Here is a 16,858-nt window from a genome sequence, read left to right as displayed (position 1 = left end):
CCTTCTTTACTATAATAGAGCTACTCTGACTTATAAATCTACCAGATTATCTGAAATTGACAGTGTATGGAAAATCCACCTCTGGTCCAGATTTAGAATATAAGTGCCATTAGGTCTGTAAAACTAAATGCAAAGTCTGATACAATGATTTATTATACATACATGACTTACAAGTGAAGTGTCACAAAGACACTGAATTTTATATTAAAAAGTATACAAAAAATTGACAAAAGTTGCACAAAAATGTGTACTGTGTATTTAATAGAAAATCTTGTGCATGGATAAAAACAGTTCAGGGATTGCTTAAAGACCAAAAATTCAGTTTAGAAGACCTTCTTTTATTACTTAAAAGTAATTTCTTCTTTTGCTACTGTAAAACAGAGACTCAACATGATTTACAGAAATGGTGTCTGAGGCTAATCTTCAACAGCTTTCTGAAAGTATTGAAATTTCACTTCAGCCCTGCACAAAGTCAGAAAGAAAAAATTAATACCGCAAGAAGAAAATTGGTGAAAGCAGGCCTTTGTAACAACTTTCAAATTATGCTCATTTCCTTACATATGCTTGTGTAGCCCTAAAATTCATCCTGTATTTATTGTGCCACAATTTCAGATTGCGTTTTGGTGTAGAAAGAGTTAGTCAACTTTAAGGAGAAGGAAATTATTTAAGTATTTTTCAAAAGTCTGGTTAGAGCTTTGCAATTCAGCATAGAGAAGCTCAGCTGGCATGAAGTTAGTAGCAGCATAGGGAAGCTTGGTAATGTAAAGAAAATAATTCTAACTACAAGTAAAAATAAAAGACAGAATCCAGCCTACAGGAAAAAAATTACAAAACAGAATAAAGAGACAATCTTGGATTACATTGTTCTTTTCCCATTAACCATTTCTTTTGGTGGTACCTGAATAGAAACACATTGAATTGAATGAAATTCCCAGTTCCTTTTTTTCCCACCATTTTTCTTCCTTCTTCTCTCAGAGGTTTTGTTACCAAATCTAAGGATTGTACTCCATTTAGCCTGAGTATTTTTGTTCAGTTGTATTATATCTCTTTTCTGTTTTTCTTTGCAGAAGACCTAACACAGCTGGACAAAATGCAATAAAGGATGTGCATCCTACAGAATACAATGAAGTATTAGAAAACACTACAAATAAACAGAGAAAATGGGATAATCAAATTCACTAAAAAATATTTCAAATTCTTCATCAATTTCATGAAGATTTAGTGTGTGAGAACCACAGAAAAACACCCCCAACACTAATAGACATTCTAGATGTATATCGAATGTTTCGGTGTAACAGTGAATACATCCATGAATGCTCTAACAAATCAGTACATATAATATGTCATCTTTATCTTCATTTACAACTATCAGGAAGATAGGGCATTTAAAATGGGTTGATCAAGAAGAAGAATATACACTTCTTTTAAAATCTTTTATTTAATTTCATTGTACACTCACTCATGTACACACACATCCTTTGTGTGGTTAATATATTTACATAACTGAGAATCCTTGTATATGTGTATGATCTGACACATATATCATACACATACAATATTAGATTGTATAAAATAGTACAGAATAATCTGTATAAATGCAGGTGATTTTAAAAATAAGTGTCTGGCCTAATACTATATGTAGGACAGGAACACACCTTGTTACCATTTAAACCTTTCTCCGGTAAATATTTCCATTTAGCAAGTTTCTACATTTTTATAAACACAGTCATTCAAAACCTCAATGCAATTTTTTAGTACATTCTTTGGGGTAAAAATTGTCTTCTTGGCTTAGTGACATAATAAATGCTAGCACTTCATGCTAGGAAACTGTGGAGGACTAACTAGGTTGAAGACTTTCTACATCTTTGTTAATCACTGTTACAATATATGCAACAGGAAAATTAACTTCACCTGTGAAAATTTGCCAAGAAGTCACAAAATCCCTGCGTGTATTTAAAACAGCCTTTTAAAAAGAAGATAAGCCTACTCACTGTTTTGCACAGCTCCCCTTTCTAAGTACACATGCATGAGGATGGGTATGACAGACGGCAGAGGATGAGAAAACCAAGAGTCTGCACTATGCCTACTCTTATCATGGTATCCAAAGTATCAACAGAGCATTCTGAATGAAAGATAAAAACTGTCATATTCTAAGCCATATCAATTATTCAGCAAGTGAAAGAAATACAGTGCATTTTGGAGCATCTCTCTACACCCTTCTTGGAAGTCACAAGGAGCCCACAGGGAAAGTGCTCAAAGGCTGGAGTATGGTGGCTGTTTATCCGTCAATGCTGAGGATTATAATATTGTTATTATTAGTTGTAGTAATTCTAATTTTGTCTTATCTACCTAAAGGTTACACAAACAAACCTCCCCCTCAGTTTAAATTCCCATTTATGGCATAACATTTTCTATATCAGGATCCGCATCTGCGCAAGGCTTGTTTCAGATTCTCGCACAATCTTGCCACCGAATTGCAATTACACCTCTCGCTCTTCGCTGCCTTCGCCTGCTTCCGAAAGACGATAGTCACTTATTCTGTTTACATCGCAGTATCTATCCTTCGAAAGGACACGACAATGCACTTTTAGCCGAGCAGTACAAAACCCGGTCCATGCAGCTCGGCATCGGCCCCGGGAAGGCTGAGCGGGACAGAGGTGGAGGAGGCAGGGGCCGAGCAGGGGCACGGAGCGGGGACCGCAGCCGGGGCCGCCGCCTCTCGCCGCGGGGGCTGCGCGGCCCCGGCCCCGGCGCGGCCCGGGAGAGGAGCGCTCGCACCGAGCCACCGTGCCCCGGGCACCACGCTCCGCTCATTCGGGGGGCGGTAAGTTTGTGCGTCCTTCCCGCAGCTGTTTCACTCCGAAGGAGCGAGGGGTGGTTTTGGAGAAAGGAAAGCGGAGGAGTGGGGGCGTGATGGATCCCCCTCAAAAACTCTCCCGGTCCGCAGGATGAGCGCTGACAAGAGAGATCTGGCAAGTTCCTCTCTCCCTCGGGTTTCACTTTTTTTTTCCCTCCCCCTCCTATTTAAATTGTCTCATTGTTAGAGGATTACACGCGCTTCAGGTTACACCCAGAGAGGGAAGGGGGGAAGCAGCCGCTCCCTTCCCCTCCCCACATAATATCTATATTGCCATTAACCTGCTCTTCATATTTGGGGCCAACCAGAAACGCGGGGCGGAAAACACGAACGCAACAGAGGGAAGGGATCCCAAGTGATGTCAGCCCCGAGGAACTTGGCTGTTGTGGCAGGGCTCTCTCGGGGAACCATCCCGCAGCTTCTGCCGAACTTTCCCTTTCGGTAGCATCGACTCAGGTGCGCGCTCAGCCCGGCCACGGGCGGGCACCGCGTGGGGGCAGCTCGGGGACCCGCCGGCGGCTGCTCGGCTTCGGGCAGAGGCCGGACCCTGGCCGGGACCCCTCTCTCTCGGTACTCCGGCGACTGCGACACGGGGAGACCACACGGAACCCTGGAGGAGGGAGGCACGGGCGTCCCCTCACTCGCAGGACGATCCAGGCAGCCGCCTCCAGGTGTGCGGGACAGCGCCGGGAGCCACCCGGGCTCGGCGCCCCGTCCGCGGCTCAGCCGCTCCGTCCCGGCGCTGCGCCCCGCGCGCAGCCCGCAGCTCCCCGGCACCGGCAGACACCCGACACCGCCGCGCGCTCATTGGCCAGCGCCGCCGGCCCCGCCCCCCTGGCCGCGGCCACTCAGGGGGCGGCTCGGCCCGCCGGCCGCCGATACCTGCTGCTGATTGGTCAGGAGGCGCTGTCAGTCACGTTGAGGGACGGGCCGCTCCTCGGCCGAGGCCCCGCCCCCTTGCCCTCATTGATATTGTCGGCGCGCGGCGCGGGCGGCCGGGCTGCAGTCGGGGCTGGCGGGCGGCCGGCCCGGTGCGGGAGCCGGGCAGCGGCGCGGAGGCGGAGGAGAAGGAGGCGAAAGAGAAAGGCAGCCTGGAGGGAGGGAGCGCCGAGCCACAGACTAGCACAGCAAATTCTCCACCGTCCTCTAGCACCCACCAAGCGGCGGCAGTGGCAGTATCTAGGAATAGAGAGCTAGAAATATAAAATCACCCCGCTCCTGCACCATGGCTTTCCAAAGTAGGCTCCCTTCTTGGATTATTTTGTGCTCCGTCTGGCTGTTCCGATTTGCACACACGGGGGAGGCACAGGCTGCAAAAGAAGGTAAGGTGATGCGGAAAACAAAAAGTTTGAGCTTATTTATTGCTTTTGCCCACGAAGTCTGTTTGGTGGCTTAGTAGGGGACCTTCCTGCCCCTGCCAGCTGCTTATCAGCCCCCCTCTCAGGAAAAAAAAAAAAAAACAACCAAAAAACAATTAAAAAGACTTTTTAGTTGGGATGAGAGGGAGGAAAAAGCAGGGCATTCACTGTACGTGTGTATGTATGAGGGACCGGGACAACTGCCTTTGCTCCCAGGAATGAGGTTTGCGAGGTATTCGCACGTGATGAGTAGGAATGGGGCTGGGAGAGCCCCCGGCCCGGGTATCCGTGCCGGGGAGCGTCGCTCTCCCGTGCCAGCCCTGATCCTTCCGAGGAGGTGCAGGGAGGGCGGGTTACCTCGCTGCTCTCTGGGCAGGGGCTGAGGGCCGAGTTTTAGGGCTCGGGACGCTTGGTGGGAGGCAAGGCACAGCGCTTGGCTGGGGCTGCGGGGCGCTCCCCACCGGGGGCCTGCAGCGCTCCGGCCCAGCGGGGCTGGGCACAGACCGCGGGAAGGAGCATCGGGATGCAGTTTCGCACGTCCCAGCCGTGCAGGCTGGACATGTATTTAGAGGATACATACGGCCCGGCGTCGTGTGCCTGTAATGTGTGTGCTGTCCCCTGGTATCGCTGGGGAGAGGTTTAGAGGTTTTACACCATTGCGTAGCACAGCGGAGCTTCCCCGTTCTCATCAGTCCAATACTGGTATCTGTGTAAGGCGCACCCCGCACATTTGTTTCCCCCGCGCACGGAGATAAATCAGGCAGTTTTGTAATCAGAGACTGATGGAGGTGTTTAAAATCAATTCACAAAGCCCATCTGGGAACCTCTTTTTTCACGGTGAGAAAATCCGAAATGATTTAAAGGAGTGCCCTGTTTGGGCTTGACAGCCGAAGGCGAAGGTCCGTCTCCATTTTCGGAGGGGGGGGGGGAACTAAGACACACACGACATGGGAAGGGGGAGGCAGGGCATTTTCGGTGCCTCTGCATATGTATGCGTTTGGGGTTCCCCCCTCTCCTCAGATGGATGCGTCATTATTTTTCATCAAACCTCTGGCATGCAATAAAATATCATTTGGAGCTTTAAAAAATGCCTTAATTAAAATGTACTCTCCCCTTAAAAGACGAAGTCGATGGCGAGATTAGAGAGGGGAAGAAGAAGGAGCCTTTCCGCAGCAGCATTTCGAAAGTTTATTTGGAGGGGCTGTAAAGCACAGGAACCCTCCCGCGGGGAGCACTAACCCGTAGCCGTGGGGTGGGGAGAGGAGAAGGGCCGGGCAGTCGGACGGGGAGGGTGCGGACTGCCTGCCCCGCTCTGTCCTACGGATTGCTCCGTGATCGGAGCTACGCCGATGCTTCCCAGTAGTAGCCTCTCCCGATTTTTTCTGTGTTATACGTGGGTGGTTATACATGCATCTATACCTATGAGTGTGCGTGTATAATGTCTGTATATTCGGGGGAAATCACCTAGCCAAAGGAGGGTCAGGAGGGGGCGAGCGGCAGACAGGGATTGATAGCGGCTACCTGCTGCAAGCGCAGAAAACTCTGGCGGAAGAGCGAGTTAAAAAAAAAAAACACCAACAAAAAAGTAACTTTACGGCTTCACCGCCGGCCCCGCCGAAGGGCCGGTGGCGGCAGCAGCCCCGCGTGGTTTCCTACCCCTCCCCGCTGGGTACGGAAAAGGGATGGGAGGGATAAAAGGCTGAAAAGTTTTCCGAGTTTTTCTTTCCGTAGCTCAGTAGAAGCCGCAGTGAGATGTTGGAGAGGAACGGGCCAGGGTCTTTCTGTCTCTCTAAGCCAGAAAGCGACCGCGTAACCTGCGGAGCCCTCTGCCAGCGGCCAGCACCCTCGGGTTCAGCGCAGACACGGGGAGCGGACTATCCTTCTCTCCGTGGCTGCGAGAGCTCGGGGCTCCGTTCTGGGGCCGCTGTCCCGGGCGCTTCCTCCCGACACCGCGGCTGTCGGGGGTGTGGCGGGAGCGGCCGCGGGACCGGCGCTCCGCCGCAGCTCGGCCGCCAAGCCCCGCTCTTTGGCGCGGGGGCGCGTCCGCCTGCGCGCAGCTCCGCGCAGTGCCCGGAGCGCGACCGCGGCTCCCTGCGGAGGCGAGAGGCCACTGCTCCCCTCCTGCGCGGAGCCCCGCGGAGCCCATTCCCCGCGGCCGCGCCCCCGCGCTTCGCCCGCCGCCTCTCGCCTCCCCGCCTCCTTTCGCGCTCCGCCGCTCCCCCGCGGAGGGGCCGCGCTGGAGCCCCGGTGCGCTCCCGGCGCGGGAGGCTGCGGACCCCCTGCGGCTGCCGGCGGGGGCGCGGGGCGCGGCGCCGTTCCCCCGCATCACTTCCCCGCGTTGCTGAACGAGCCGTGACAGCCACGGGTCTCCCCCGGCAGCGAGCAGGGCAGCAGCCGCTGGCTTGGAAAGCTCTTCCCCGGTAACTTTGGATGCCAGAAGGAACGCCACGATTTCTTTAAAAGGGCTGTTTGCAGAGAAGGGTTTTCTGTGTTGGGTTTTTTTTGTTTGTTTCTTTGTGGGTTTTCTTTTTGTTTGTTTTGTTTGCTTGTTATCTTTATTCTCTCTGATGTGCTTACCCGTTGCTACGTGATGGAGAATTACTGCCAAATAAAAAGCATAATGAATTGCAGCCGTAGTGTGCTGGTGCTGAAACGGTTAAATTTTTGGTGGTACCTTTTTTCCAGGACCATTATAAATGTTCTTGTTTAACAAGCCGCCGCATACACCACCTGCTTTTCTATAGAAAGTGTTACAAAGTAAAGCCCCTTGAATCCAGCCTTAATGACATAAGCAGGTAATCTTTCTAGAGGGAGACTATCAAACTTCTTTAATGAGTAGCTCCACTTCATTACTGAAATGCAGGCCTGGAAGCTACCGTTTTGTGTTCAGCTAACATTCCATGTATTACTGTATGAAGTTTTAGGTGTCATTTTAGTAATTCACGAAATTTTGTGTTAAATTCTCCTTGGAGAAAGGGCCAAAGCTAGAATTAAAACTGTTTTGTTAGAACTGACAGAAGTTTCTTCAAGTTACAGCCTTAAGTCACATCTAAATGTCTTAGACAGTACAGAAATTCTGTGTATAAAGTTATAAATAGCTTTATAGCTAAACATATATGGAATAGGTTCAAATTATGAATGCTGCTAAAGAGTTGGTTTATTAGGCTGTGATTAACCACTTTTGGAGGTAGTGTTACATTTAGCTGAAAATAATTATGGTGCTGCTAGAACTGATGTCTTTCTGTATATAAATGTCACCATGATGTGAAGATTTTAGGAAGCTGTTACCACAAAGTGAATTAGTCTGATTTTGTGTATGCAAGGTGTGAGGTAATTGCAGAGTCTTTTTTTTTTTTTTTTTTCTGTATTCCTGGTTGTCATTTATTTGCAGAATTATTGCTTTATCACCAAAGGGAAGTATTTTTCACTTTGACACTCAAAAAATCATTGCTTTTTCAATGTGACTCTCAGTGAGGTATAGACCGGTCTTGTATAAATCAGTTTGGAAACGTGTTGAAATGTCTGTGTGCTTTAAGCTGATTGTAATGACCAGCATATGGAAAATGTCCTTATGAAAAAGGAGAGGGAGGGAGCATGCATCTTAATGACTGATTAATAGCACTTCAGAGAGCTAAAAACCCCTCACTTTGTTTTAAGCAATGAAATTGTAAAGATTTATGTATTTATGCTAATGTATAAGCAGATATATATCTGCTTATAAGTGAATAGTACATAATAATTTGTCTGTTTACAAATAAATGGCTAGTTGTGGTTGCAGATAATTTTTTTAATAATATGAAGAAGACATGTTAATCTGTACAAAAATTATATTGATTCTATCACTTTTTAAAATTCATATTTTGTTCCTGTGTTTTAAATCCCCCTTTTTATTTTTAACAAGCTGTGGAATTTCTTTTTTTTTTTTTTAGTAATACTGCTGGACTCTAAAGCACAACAGACAGAGTTGGAATGGATTTCCTCTCCTCCCAATGGGGTGAGTACTGCAGGCAAAGCTTAAGTTCCTAAAGATGAGTAGTTAGTTTATCAAAGCGGTTGAAACACCTGCTTTAAGCTAGTTCACCCTCATATTTCTCTCAGTAATCATACCAAGTGTTTATGGCTTTCTCATTTTTAGAATGAAACCTCACATTACAGTGTACAAATGTACAAGCCAATTAAAAGCAAGTGGCTCTTAGGAAACTTTTGTTACTTTTATGTTTTGTAATGTGTTTCTTTCTGCTATACAAAGGATTACACTGTATATTTGTAACACAGTATTTTAAATCCCTTTTTTTTTCTTCCTTTAGAAACAACAGATCTGCTTCTGTGTGGAGACTTTCTAAAAATATGTTTTTCATTTTCTGTAGAATGGGTGATCATAAATTTGTTTACAATGTTTTCTTTGTAATTGAATAGCACAGATTGAAGTGCTCTAAAATAAAAACATTTATATTGCAGATGTGTTTGAAATGACATTCCAAACTTGAAACATCCCCAAGCCTTGAGGAACTTGATATCTGGAACTAGGCACGAATTATGTGGTTAAGGCCACCTCCAGCTTGCGTACAAATTAATCTCTTGGCATTCTATGAAACGTACCATTGTAAAGTACATCATTATAAAAATGAGATGTTTAGAAACATCAGTGTTATTGTCTTATTATATATGTAAAGTTGGGAAATGCTGTTTTCAGTCTGAATTAAAAGTGTTATAAAACCTCTTCTTCCTCAAGCCTTGAGGAAGAACATTTTCAGAGAAATATAATGGATATATTGTCCTATTTTAACTCAGTCCTACATGAACTTAGTCTGACAAATCATAAATTACATGGACAGTTCTTGCTCATGGAAACAGTCTTGCTGAATCTATTGTGACCCCTTGCACGAACTTTGCAAGAATTTGGGGGATCAGTCCCTTAATCTTCAGTTCATTAAGAAATCTGGAGCCAGAAGAGTGTGAAGTGTGAGTAGGGATATGAAAGTGTAACAAATCCTTTAAATAAGAAGAATGAAAATGTGCAAGTGTCTTTCTTTAAAAGCAAGATTGTAGTATCAATACAAGCATAAACTGGAAACTAAATCTAAGGACTTCAGAGGGACTGTAATGCGGGCTGAATGTGTATGATGGCCAATAACCTCAGCATTAGTGTTTTGTGCTGATTGAAGCCTTTACCAGAGGTGTTTGAAAGATTAGCTTGGTGGCATTTATATTAAGCTAACCTGTAGATAATGAAAGACATGTCAACACATGTTGCACATCAGCATACTGAAAGATGAAAGTAGAGTCCAATTGAATAAATAGTGAAAAGAGAGTTTCAGAGGTAGAAGCGAATTTCAATCATAAATTAAAAGTGAATCAAAACTAATGGCGAGATTTGTATGTGTGAAAGTGTTCAGAAAAAGTTGTCTGTAAACTAACATAGAAGTACCATTTTAATAATGTAATTTTGAAAAGAAACGTTTTTCTAATTTTAATTACTGAATTATTTACTATGCAATAAAGACTTCATGGGAATAAACACAGGAAATTTTGAGAGAAACTACTGCATCATCACAGTAGAGAATATATCAGACACTCATTAAATGCCTCATTCAACTGCAAATGCTACATTTAATGTGGTTAAGATAACGAAGAAGTTAAAATACCACAAAGTGAAACCAATAGAACAAGGCATATTCAAACAGATTTGCATGTATAGCACCATATTTTGCAGTAGGACAAAGAAAAGTGGAGTTTTCTTTCTGTGAAATGGTTCACTATAAGAAAGCTTCAATGAATGGTAACCTCAGCTGCCATAGGTGGAAACATCTTGAAGTACTGACATATTTTTTTTTTCCTTGCGGACACTCTGATTACATAATTGCATCATAAACCACATTTCCGTAATTTTTTGGCTTTGTCAAAATACGGAAAAATAGCTCCCCTGCTTAATGCTAGGGATGACAAAAAGGAGTGCTTTTTGTGTGAATTTAGTTTTTCTGTATTATTTTCGGTGACTGTAACATAAGAATCTCTTTGTCTTACTGCATTGTCTTACTGAATATCTTCTTTCAGAATCTTGTTTGATGTCCTAAGAGAAGAATGCTTAAACAAGATAAAATAAAAAACAAAAAACCCCAAAAAAATACAAACCCAAACCATCTCAAAGGAATGCCAAAGGACATAGCATTACCTAGCAAAATTTTATTCTTTATGACTTTTCTGTCATCGTGATGGGTTTTTTTTTTAATGGGGAGATGTTTTTTATTATCATGCTATAGCCAAAATCCTCTCAGTCCAGGGCCCGTTTTTTCTTTTTCTTGTTTTTTCCAGTTCTTGTAGAGGTGAAAAAAATATTACTCATTTGACTCGCTAATAAATCTGTTATGAAGATAGACATTCTTTTGTTCAGAGGTTAATACTGTTCCATATGCAATCACTTCAGTTAACTCCATGAGCATTTAATAATCTATTTCAATCATTTAATACCATCTGCATATAATATATAATACTGTATATATCTCATCTATATTAACTGTAGGTCCTTGAAATGCGCTTTGATATTTACAACTTCTGTGCATTTCAGCATCTGCAGCTGTGATATATTTTGTGGTGATAACTTCCAGCATCAATTCAGCCACATCTGTTTTTTCTTGAAACAGACAACAACAGTAAAATGGTCTCATTTGCTGTCAAATAGGCTTGGAGAGAGTAGTGTACACTGTGTGGCTCCTGATCTGGGAAACCAGTGCCTTCTATGCTTGGTTGCCAGCATGAGGAATGTCAGTGGATGCTCCATCCTGTAGAGGTGCCGACTATACGAGTCCTACAAAGCACTTAAGCATGTGCTTACCATTAAGCTCATAAGTACAGTCACTGATCTTAAGCATGAGCTTAAGTGCGTTATTGACACAGGGCCAGAGGGCTGAGTGCCATCCAGAGAAATCATGGTTGCCTGTATCCTGGGGTGACGATAGCTCACCCCCCTCCTCTAATTTACTACAGCTGCAGTTTCTGCAGGCACTGAAATGTTACAAGAAATTTGAAAAAAAGGTGAGAGACAAGGATTGTTTTGGTTACACCTGGGCAGATCTGTCAGGTTTGCCATTGCTGGAGGTGCAAATTCCCACGCTACCAAAGGCTGTTAAAGACTCTGGGATTGTTAAAGGCTTACCAGCTCATTACACAGTTGGTAACCTAAAGAGAGAGAATCAACAAACTCGGGCTTTGAACCAGAGAGCTTTCAGTCATATGGGTTGTTTTTAATTCTGTATGTACTCTCGTGGTTAATTTGAATTCCCAGCTACATGAAGTTTGCCCCTTCTAATATGGGTGCAGCCACTGTACAAAAGGCGAGGTGGGGAGGAACTGCTACTTACCCTTTCAGTTGGTAAATAAAACAGAGGGTAGACAGAAAGAAAGGGAGACAACTAAAATGTTTTCTTGCTTTCAGATTTTTAATTCTGTCAATTTTCTCTTGCCTTCTCTCTATGCCATTTTGATCACATAGGGGTGGGAATCATCTGACTCAAGAGTTTCAGGACCTGATCCCATGCTTTCTATACAACTGCAAGTTTCATTGGAAGTTTTACATGCACAAGTTTTATGTACTTTAATGCCAAGCAATTTCAGTTTCTAAGACTTCAATGACCTTAAGTTTCTTTGGAAGAGTAGCTGCCTCCCTCCTTTTGGTCTTTGCTCACTCAAAACCATTGTGACATTAAAGAAATATGTGTGAGTTTAGGGTGAAATCAGAACCTGGTATGCTAAACAGCCTTTTCTGAAGCTGCCCCTTTGCAACTGTGCCATGATATGACAATGATTTTTAGACAATTTCCCATGTATGTGGGAAAGACATGAAGGGAGAGAGAGCCTGCTCTTGCATTAATATATATTTTCTTCTTTTAGATGCTTAACAGTATTTTTAACAACTTACTGTTAAAAAGAAGGGAAATGTGAGTTGTGTGAAGTTTTTTTAAGAACTCAGTAGTTACATCTGGTGACATACTTCTTGTTTATTACTAACTGTTTGTTATCATTTTAGTGGGAAGAAATTAGTGGACTGGATGAAAACTACACTCCTATACGAACATACCAGGTATGCCAGGTGATGGAATCAAACCAAAACAACTGGCTTCGGACTAACTGGATTGCAAAAAGCAATGCACAAAGGATTTTTGTAGAACTGAAATTCACTCTGAGGGATTGTAACAGTCTTCCTGGAGTTCTGGGGACTTGTAAAGAAACCTTTAACTTGTATTATTATGAAACAGACTACGACACTGGCAGGAATATCCGAGAAAACCAATATGTAAAAATAGACACTATTGCAGCAGATGAAAGCTTTACCCAGGGTGATCTTGGGGAGAGAAAAATGAAACTTAACACAGAGGTGAGAGAAATTGGACCTTTGTCCAAAAAAGGATTCTATCTTGCGTTTCAGGACGTAGGGGCCTGCATTGCTTTGGTCTCTGTCAAAGTCTACTACAAGAAGTGCTGGTCCATCATTGAGAACTTAGCTATTTTTCCTGACACAGTGACTGGCTCAGAGTTTTCCTCTTTAGTTGAAGTGCGAGGAACTTGTGTCAGCAGCGCGGAGGAGGAGGCGGAGAACTCGCCGAAGATGCACTGTAGCGCGGAGGGAGAATGGTTAGTGCCTATTGGAAAATGTATCTGCAAAGCAGGATACCAGCAGAAAGGAGACACGTGTGAACGTAAGTAAACTGTACTTACTGTAAATTGTAGGTCATGTTCTACTAGATTTTTGTGTTTTTTCACTTTTTTTTTTAAGAGAAATGCATCATCAGTCTGCTTTTAAAGTTTTCAGATCCTCAGTCTGTAGTTCACACTGAATCTGAAGTTCATACTGGTTAATCTAAATCAGTCTGTCTGATTATGAAAATCAGTGGTTGCTCAATGCTGTATTGAATTTGAAGAAAAAGGTTGAAGTCATAAGTATAAAGATGGGTTCAGGACTAAAATTATAGACTGTTTCTTGCATCTTTTGGTAAGGCTGAGTAAGTCATACCTATCACAGAACATTGTAGCAATAATGTCAGGTATGAGTAGGTAAACAGTTTGTTCTTTCACATGATCTCTGACATAATTATAAGAAAGCTAAAATGGATGTAGTAAACAGAATGGGTGTGGTTAGTAATGGGGAAAATACACACAAAATCAAACCGAACTAGAGATTTGTGACAAGTGTAAAACCTCTAAATGTAAGACAAATATTTCAAATAGAGAATAAATATAATGTCCTTTCTATAATTTTTTTTTGCGCAGAACTAACTCTAAACTTTTGGCTTGCAATTGAATCATTGTGATTATTTTAAAATACTAGAAGATCAGAGAGTACCGAGTTGTACTTCCTGATTCAAGGCTAATTCAGTTAACCATGTTCTTAGAATTATACTTACCCTAAGCATTGCTGTTACTGGGGCTACAGACATGAGACGTTTCTGCTTAGCATGAGAAAGAATATTTTATTGTCTTTGCTTCCAGTAAGAACAAGAGAATCTGCAGTTTGTTTGGAGATAGGTATTTTAATGTACACTTAATACAAGGTCTATCATTTTTTATCACAAGATAACACAAGAAGTTCTATATCACCATATGTTTATTGCGATGTAGGCAGACATTTGTTGATGAGAAATATTGTAAGTGAAAAAGTGGAAAACCCCCCACAAATCTGTGAAGAGAAGAAATGTACATAGTCTCAAAAACAAAGCTGGTAGCACTCATTGAGTCTGAGGTGCCTTAGTCTGATGAAGACTTCAAAAAATGTAGAGGATTTGGGACATCCTAAAAAAAAAAAAATGAGTCTCTTTAATAATAGCTTTCCACATGAAAAAAAACACAGTTCTGCTTTTGATGAGTTTCAATGAGGAAATTCAGTAGAAGGTGAAGTGAGGGGAGTTGATCTCAGGGCTTTGTAACTCCACACAAATCTTTCATTGTTCTGTTGGGAAGGGATGAAGTCTTAAACACTGCAGAGGGTGATCTCATTAGGAGTAATTGTAATGTGAAAAACTTCCCTGGCAAAACTGTTCAGTAGACTGTATTAGAGGTCTGTTAAAAATATTAAGTGCTATGTCCCATAGAAGTCTGTGTTGAGGTTTTAGAATTTTTTTCTGAGTGACTAATTTTTTTCCCTTTTTTAGTTAATTTGTTCTTGATTAGAGACCTAGTTATCATTAATGTAATTAATATACTAATTTTATTTGACTTTCAGTAAGGGAGAGAAAATATCAAAAAAACCCCAAGTGTATGTTAGGAAGGGGGTACGGGACATAACCTGAGTGAGCATAGCAGGGATGGATAGGGAAGAAATTGATGTTTGGTGACTGGAATTCAAGTAACCTGTTTATTGAACAGGCTTCTTAATTTCTAACTGTGCTGATGTTGACAAAAGAATTAAATGATAACTTGTACTTGAGCCTGGTGGCGTGCTCATTTGCAAGAACATTTCCCATTTTTGGCTTGCTTCCAAAGCAATCGCTGGGAGAACACGCTACTCTGGAAGCCGTCCAGAGGATCATTTATGGTATTTTTCCTCTTTTTTTTTCAGTGATCCTGTTAAGAGTTTCAAAACAAACTCTGGCCCCATATTGAGGCAAGCTAATGTGTTTGAGAGGGAAAAGGTGGTGGGTAGGCACTCATCGAGTGCTCGCTGAGTCGGCAGCTCCAAGTCAGAACGATCTGGGTGACTGTGGCACACGCTTGTAATTGCTGTCTGTGTGTCCTGTCTGGGCTTGAGGATGTTATTAAGTATGATCAACTATGTAGTGACCGATAATGCAGCTGGCACACTGATACTGCGTCTGTTTTTTGTGACAGATATTGAGAGAAACTTATCTGTACATTGACACTAATGCAACTGGCTATCTGTTACTGTCAAGCTGTGTAACAGATCAAGTGGAACCAAGTTGCTGTGTACTTCCTTAACCCAGAGCTTTTGTAGCCCTGTCTGAGGGCTCACTTCTGCAAATACTTTGTACCTGGCATGCTGTGTGAGTTCTTTGGGACTACTCAGGGCAGAAAGTATTGTGCTCTGTCAGGATGGGCAGACATCTGTGATTCTTCTCTCACACTTGCTAAAGCTCTGCTGAATTAATTTAACACAATAGGATTGTCTTTTAAAGATACAGAATAATACCTTCTCTGGCTGTGTTGCAGTAAAGGTAGGAGTAGATGACCACATTGTAGTTCCAAATATCTCTTCAGCCTGTAACTCAGCAGGGATTTTCATTTGTGTTATGCTAGCTTGATTGTCTGTCTGTGATAGAATTATTTGTTCCTTTTGCATACAGCTCTTTTTGCATACAGCTCCTCTCCTGTTTGTGAAATTTATTGAGTTCAGATACGAAAACAATTGAATGTTGATTTATACACAGCTCTGCACTGGATGCATTTCTTTCTTTGTTGTTGTTGTTGTTTTTGGTTTTTGTTTGTTTTTTTGGTTTTTTTTTAATGAATGTAAGTAACTTGTAGTGCTGAGAAGGATAAGGAAGAAAACAATCATGAGTGGTGAAACACATAACCTGGAAAATAAAGTTCCCTGTGTTCCCTCTTCATTGCTTGATCTTTCAAACTGAGTTAATATTTTTTTTTCCTTTTGGATGTACACCGATTACTTCTCACTATTCGAGTGCCAAACAGTCCTTGCAGCCTCAGTGGTCTAAAACATACATAAGAGAGCCAAATTTCAGAGCGATCACAAATGCAATTTAAAGCAAAATCTTAAAGCTGTGTGAAACAGAAGGAAACTAGGTGAGCCTCTGAACTTTCAGCTGCAGACTGTTTTGCTTATGTGCAAGGAGACTCTTTCCTCAGTGTTCTTCTTAGGTCTGCTGATGTGTAGCACTAGGTTTAGGTGTGGAAATTGTACATTTTAAAGGATTATCTTGAAGGGTACTTCGCAGCAGTACCAGAAAGGTATTTAGACATATTCAGTTCTTTTGACACGATGTATTGCATCTGTTATGGGAAAAAAACCCATCCAACCAAACAAAAAACCCTCATCCAACCAACATAAAAAAGCCCCAGCCACAAAGCCCAGTGGACTTCTCAGTAACTGTAGTGGACTCCCAATGGGTTTAACGTGGACTTTTCTCACAGTGGAGTTCATTTGATATGTTATGCATGTAAAGGAATACACTGTGATCAGTGATTGATATTTGAAGGTGAAAATAATTCTATGAGAACTTCTACTATAATGTATTTTCCATCTGTTTTATGTTAGTTGGGGGTGGAGAGGGAGAGAATTAAATTTATTCAATCAGAGCAGTAGAGTGATATTTCAGAAAGTATGAAGCTTCTCTTAATATTACTGAACTGAGAAATTACATAGATCTCTGGGCAACAAGTTCAAAAAATCCAGTTGCTAGGGGAAGCCAAATCAGTGTATTTTACTGTTCAACATATTATAATACTGTATGCATTAACAGTTGTTTTATTGGCCTCCAAATGAGGAAGGGATGATAACTGTTTGCACATTTTGTCTTGGTGTGGTAAAAAGGGAGCTACAGGGTTTTCTTTCCAGACTTTGTCAAGTGCTGTACACTGTGCCAAAGAGCAAGCTGCATCTGTTCCTTCTCTTTTTTCTTCTTGGGACAAACACTTTTTCTCTTCACTTTGTGACTCTGATAACAAAGTTAGAAAC

At 42.6% G+C, this 16,858-nt stretch overlaps 1 protein-coding gene across 12 annotated transcripts in view; it reads left to right on the top strand.

Annotated features, from left to right (window-relative positions):
- The first annotated feature begins 3,815 nt into the window (after positions 1 to 3,815).
- The window catches only part of EPHA7 (EPH receptor A7), a 163,898-nt gene continuing 150,855 nt past the window's right edge, over positions 3,816 to 16,858 (top strand). For 11 of the 12 annotated variants that reach the window (XR_012054967.1, XR_012054966.1, XM_041715095.2 and 8 more), the window contains exons 1-3: positions 3,816 to 4,179; positions 8,145 to 8,209; positions 12,239 to 12,908. Coding sequence is in view for 10 of the 12 variants with exons in the window: in XM_041715095.2 (XP_041571029.1) it covers positions 4,083 to 4,179; positions 8,145 to 8,209; positions 12,239 to 12,908 (832 nt within the window). In the remaining 2 variants the exon portion in view is untranslated. Of the gene's footprint in view, positions 4,180 to 6,486; positions 6,636 to 8,144; positions 8,210 to 12,238; positions 12,909 to 16,858 lie in introns of those variants that run through there. The other variant, XM_072926662.1, reaches the window with a different exon arrangement.

The sequence above is a fragment of the Taeniopygia guttata genome, chromosome 3 (assembly GCF_048771995.1).
Source record: "Taeniopygia guttata chromosome 3, bTaeGut7.mat, whole genome shotgun sequence".
NCBI classification, from domain to species: Eukaryota; Metazoa; Chordata; class Aves; order Passeriformes; family Estrildidae; genus Taeniopygia; species Taeniopygia guttata.
The sequence above is the reverse complement of the archived record's forward strand: the minus strand, read 5'-3'. Positions and strand labels throughout refer to the sequence as shown.